The sequence below is a fragment of the Cyprinodon variegatus genome, unplaced genomic scaffold, assembly GCF_000732505.1.
Source record: "Cyprinodon variegatus isolate N-32 unplaced genomic scaffold, C_variegatus-1.0 Scaffold120, whole genome shotgun sequence".
NCBI classification, from domain to species: domain Eukaryota; kingdom Metazoa; phylum Chordata; class Actinopteri; order Cyprinodontiformes; family Cyprinodontidae; genus Cyprinodon; species Cyprinodon variegatus.
In genome coordinates, this window is record NW_015150573.1 from 1305585 (window position 1) to 1311350 (window position 5766).

The 5766-nt window shown below is 44.8% G+C and overlaps 1 protein-coding gene across 1 annotated transcript in view; it reads left to right on the forward strand.

Moving 5' to 3' along the window:
* zeb1 (zinc finger E-box binding homeobox 1) overlaps positions 1-5766 on the forward strand; it is an 85263-nt gene that overhangs the window by 75287 nt on the left and 4210 nt on the right. The window contains exons 6-7 of the mRNA XM_015375529.1: positions 34-1736; positions 3041-3221. Coding sequence (XP_015231015.1) covers positions 34-1736; positions 3041-3221 — 1884 coding nt within the window. The remainder of the gene's footprint in view (positions 1-33; positions 1737-3040; positions 3222-5766) is intronic.

Sequence of the window (5766 nt, forward strand, 5' to 3'; positions counted from 1 at the left end):
TCTCTCTGCTTCACAAACTGTGGTTTTATTCAGGAGAAAAACCCTACGAGTGCTCCCATTGCAAGAAGCGCTTCTCCCACTCAGGCTCGTACAGCTCCCACATCAGCAGTAAGAAGTGCATCAGCGTCATCTCAGTGAACAGCAGACAGCGCTTGGGGAGCAGCAGAAACCAGGCCCAGGGCTCATCACCGGGGCTACCCACATCACCGTCGGCCCGCTGTGGACAGATTAGAGAGAAAATGGAGCACAGTAGGCCCCTCCAGGAGCAGCTACCCCTCAACCAGATCAAAACAGAACCTGTGGAGTATGAGTACAAGCCGGCTGTAATAACGCCGCCGGCAATGGCCACTATGAACGGTGGGGTTTTTGGCGGAGGTGCCGCCGCCCCTCTGCAGGGTACCGTACAGGCGGTGGTCCTGCCCACAGTGGGGCTGGTGTCACCGATCAGCATCAACCTGGCGGACCTTCAAAATGCCCTCAAGGTGGCAGTGGATGGTAATGTTATACGGCAGGTCCTGGAAAACAACGCCAAAGGCCAGGTGAATTCAGGCCTCACAACTGGAACGCTCCACCCCCCTCAGCAGCAGCTCATCTCAGCCATCAGTCTACCGATCGTCGGGCAGGATGGGAACGCAAAACTTATTATTAACTACAGTTTGGACCCCAACCAGGGCCAGCTCACACCCCACAACCTGAAGAAAGAGCCCCTGTCTCCGGCTCAGAGTGCCACTGACTCTATCAAGTCCCAGAAACTTCCAGAGGACCTCTCTGTCAGAGGCAGCAGGGACCAAGAGACAAAGCAGAAAGAGGAAAAGACCACTAAAACCTGTCTCCTCTGTGAGAACTGTCCAGGGGGGCTGGAAGCACTCCATGCCCTTAAGCACTGCAAGAAAGAGAACCTCAGACTGAACGGGGCAGGATTAGACAAATCAGAGGCTGTTGCCGCTTTGCTGTCAGAAGGAGGACTCTGCAACCACCCTAAGAACCTCCTATCGCTACTAAAGGCATATTTTGCCTTAAATGCAGAGCCCTCCAAAGAGGAGTTGGTCAAGATCTCCGACTCCGTCAGTCTGCCAGTCAATGTGGTAAAGAAATGGTTCGACAAAATGCAGCAGGGACAGATATCACTGGGTGCCCCCACGCCTCCCTCGGAGGAGGAGGACTCATGCGAAGCTCACAGCGTGGTGTCATTGGTCCCGGGGAAGGATTTGGCCGCTATAAGCAGTTCTGTGAGCCAGGACAGCCCCACGGAGGCTACGCCAGCCGAGGTCAACGGCGCGCACAGCTCACCTGCCTCGCCCTCTCCGATAAACCTTACAGCCGGCTGTCCCGCCCAAGCCGATACCCCTGAGAGCACTGAGGGACCACTGGACCTGTCGCTGCCAAAGCCTGCCAGAGACGAAGCAGAGAGCATGGTGCCCCCAGCCCGAGTTTACCCCTCTGCTTCCTCCTGCTCGACCAACGAGGAAGAACCTCTGAACTTAACTTGCACAAAGAAGGACACATTGCCACTCTCCGCCATGGGGGGCAGCCCCCTGGCGTTGTACGCCAACCAGCCAAGTGCCAAACCCCTGGACATCGTAGCCACAATGCAATGCCTGCAAGCACTGACCACCACCAACAATAACAGCAAACAGACTATCCTGATCCCCCAGCTGGCTTACACGTACACCACTACAGCTAACAGCCCTGCAGGGACAGAGACGCACGAAACCATCCACCTCAATGGGATCAAGGTGCGTGGCCATCACTGGCCCCTGGCTTTAAAGGAGTCATAACCTGGTATTTTATACATAAAAGCCTACTAAAATCGTCTTTTATTTCATGTTTTGCCATTTTTAGAGGAATCTATATTTAAAAAAAGCTTATTTAGACCACTTTTTATATATTTTTTGTTTTTGTGAGGGTAGGTATATGACCAATCATGTGGATATAGTGTTAGCACAATTAGCATTTAGCCACAGTTTGTTTACCATGGTTTTGTATTTTTTTGTTATTTTATTTTGTCGAACACAATCAGCCCAGATCTCTAGCAGATGTAGTCATGGTTTCAACTTATCTTTCAGAGCTGCTAAAATTCAAAATCACAGTGAGCTGAAGCTGTTTAATCGTTGACGCTAAAACACGCCATCAAAGTTAGGGGGCGGGGTTAACGCGAATCGAGTCGCCACCTTCTGTATCAGAGTATGTTCACAACCTGTGGATCTCAGTCTCTGTAATCGATTAGCTTCGCCTTAATGTGCAGGGTGACCAATCAGGTGTTAGATAACCCCGCCCCCTAACTTTGATGGGTGAGTTTGAGAGATTCTGTGAATGGTTTCGATGCACTGCGACACAGGACCATGAAATAATTAAATGCACACTGAAATAATTATATATATATTTTTTAAATAAAATAAAGACGTATTTTATTAAATTAATGAAACATTTATATATTTAATTCCTTATTTATTGAATGAATTACACATTTAATTAATTGTTTATCGCTGTATTTATTTATTTAATTGTGGCACTTTATATTAGTGACGTGGTTTTAAATTAATGAATGACACATTTATTTATTTAATTCCACATTTAATTAATTAGTGACACATTTAATTATTTATTTAATGCTGTATTTATTTATTTAATTTTGGCACTTTTTATCCTCCATAGATAAACTCTTGTGTAGGAGGTTTAGTAAAACTTGAAGCTCTTAATGAGAGGAGGAAGGACGGCTGTAAATGTGAGGCTGTCCCTCAGAGGACACGCAGCTGCTCTCTGCTGCACACACCCTATTGATCCGTTGGAATCGGGCGGAAAGCAGCACCTCTGCCTGCCCAATCGATTTCCTGTTGTTGTATCATACTTTTGTGTTAAGTGGATTGGCATAGATCGGCCTTGTAAAACACAAATGATGCCAAACATCCCTTTGCTGCAGCAGAGGGGAATGTTGTCTCAGATAGTGAAGCGTTTTGTTTTTGTGACGAAGGTATGAAGCCGTCCTGAATCACTGCTCTATGAGGAAGGACGCATTTTAACCTGATGTCTGATTTCTCAGGAAGAGAGGCTGGATCTGGGCTCGGAGGGCTTCTCGGCCCTGGATGAGCAGAACGACTCGGACTCCGGACCGGCGAGGAAGAAGATGAAGAAGACGGACAGCGGCATGTACGCCTGCGACCTGTGTGACAAGATCTTCCAGAAGAGCAGCTCGCTGCTGAGACACAAATACGAACACACAGGTAAATGTTTAAACAAAGAAAAAAAGACATAAACCAAACCCCTGTGGGATGAGTCAGAGCGCTAGCAGAGGGGGATTTTGAGCTGGAAGAAGGGTGGACACCCCCATTCCAGCAGGTATTACTCAACACTCACAGAAGAGGTCTGAGAATTTATTTCCACCAACTCCCCGTCTCGCCGCTGCCAGTTTCTCATGTACGGCTCCGCATGTTGCAAGGAGTGAACTCTGGTAGTGATTTGGAGCACTTCAAGATGACTATTCGGCGGCCAAGCTCAGGTCAGCGCTCTCAGAGGCGTTTTCTTTTTCTTTATTACTCCGATACCTGGCTCTGACGCCCGGTTTTCAGCTCCAAGTGACCTCATCTTAGGTGAAACTAAGCTGCTTGTGTTGAAATGTTCTCCTTGGATACGCTGATGATGGAGCACGCTTTCAGGGTGTAGGAACATGCGGGGGATTGTTTGTTTTCCACTCATCCCTCCGTTTAGCAGTCTTCAGATTTCTTTAAATATCTAAAGTCCATTTTCAGTCCCAAGCGTTTCAGATGAGAGCTGGTGTTAGCAGACATCCCTGCTGATCCTCATGTGCGTCGCCGTCCCTAACAACCGCCCACACCTGCAGGGTTCCCGCGGTTCCTTAAAAAGTCTTAAAAGGCATTGAATTCTTCAAAATAAAACTAAGGCCTTAATTGGTATTAAAATGTCTTAAATCAATCTTTTGTAAGTCTTAATTTTTAAAACATCATAAATAAGATTATTTTTATTACCATTTATTTTTGTAATCTAAATAAAATGATAAAATTTAGGTTTTCTTTTTTTTTATAAAAAAAAAAAAACAACGGCTCCCCATTATTGGTTCCGTCCCGATAGCGGAACCAATAAATCGTTGTTGCGGCCGGGACATTTGGGAGATGCGGCATTAAATTTTTGTCTGGAAAATATGAGAAAGTGTAAATGTAAGAGGGGTGGAACGGTTCACAAAATCCACGGTTCGGTTCGGTTCACGGTTTCGTGGTCACAGTTTTCGGTTCGGTTCGGTATATGTTGATTGTTACACCGAAAAAAAAATAAAAATAATAAAAATTAATGAAACACTACACTCGGCTACGCTGCTTCGCTTCTTCTTCTTCTTGTTTACTACTGGTGGTTGGCTTTGGTCGCAGTACCGCCACCTTCTGCTCTGGAGTGAAAACGCTTCGCCTATGAGAAAATGGAGCAGCGCATGAACCGAACGCAACACACGCAAATCGAAGACAGTCGAACCCAACGGTTCGGACGGTTTTCAAAAACCGTTCCATCCCTAAAATGTAACGAAAATTGGTTATCCAGCCAAGAGTTTTCTCCATGGCTAAAACCAGGGAACATACATGAGGCACAGAGTAACACAGGAACGATGGGATTTAAGGCAGTGGAGTCGCGCATGCGAAACGCGAAACACAAAGCGTCAAAATCAAGTTACAGAGAAACAGCCGGTATTTCTCAGTTTAGTTCCACCCTTGTCTCTGCAACGCCTCCACGGACATAAACGTGTGTCTGCTGATCAAACTACATCATTATTCAGACATTACATTAGCAAAGGTTTATATTCTCATCGGGGTTAGTCGATTGGTCCATCAATCTTTTAGATAGCAGAAGAAATGTCAATGCAGTAAACTATGTATAAAAAAACAAAACTACAATATCATTTAAATTACCAAAAGACATCATTTTACAGTAAATAAATCTTTTAACCCTTTATAGGGCAAGTTACCATTTTAGATCACTTACAAATGGAGCCCCCCCGTCCCTCAGTGAGGTCTAGAAGCACAAGATCTACATCCAGCCATTCAGCAAAGATCCTGCTACATGGCTGCATATCATCTTATTGAAATTTAGCCAATTAGATGAACCCTTGATTAATATATTAATGCCTCTAAGGTTATATTTTTCATGAATTTCTCATAGAGGCACTTTTGTTATTTTTTCTTAAAGGGGAACGCCGTTTTTTTTTTTACATTGGGCCCTTGATTTTACGTTATTACATCATGTTCTACTCACACTTATGAGTTTTATGTCATTTGGAGCCGTTCTGAAGATTTTCCGTTAGGTTCTATCTAGGGGTGGGTATTGGCAAAGAAGTCACGATGCGATTCTATCACGATGCATCACGATACTAGAAATTTTGCGATGCGTTGCGATATTTTCACTGAACACTGTAAGAAAAGATACAGCCCTTACCAGTGGCTGACTGGCTGGGTGTGATCTGGATAGTGTCTTCAATCGATACATAACTGAAAGCAGCTGAATTCATACATAGCTGTATTTATTGAAACGACTTTTGGAGGTGTTGCCATGGAAACAAATACTGGACAGAAGTATTACTATTACTATGACAAAAAGATCTTAGGATTCATCAAACTTAAAATAACAAAATAAGGATAATCAGTGCCGATTACATGGCCTCAGTGGCCCATTTGCAAATGACGTGCATCATATCAATTTCATTTTTACCTTCTTTGTTTTTAAAGCCAAAATGCATCCAAGCATCTGACTTGAAATGTGATGGAGCCG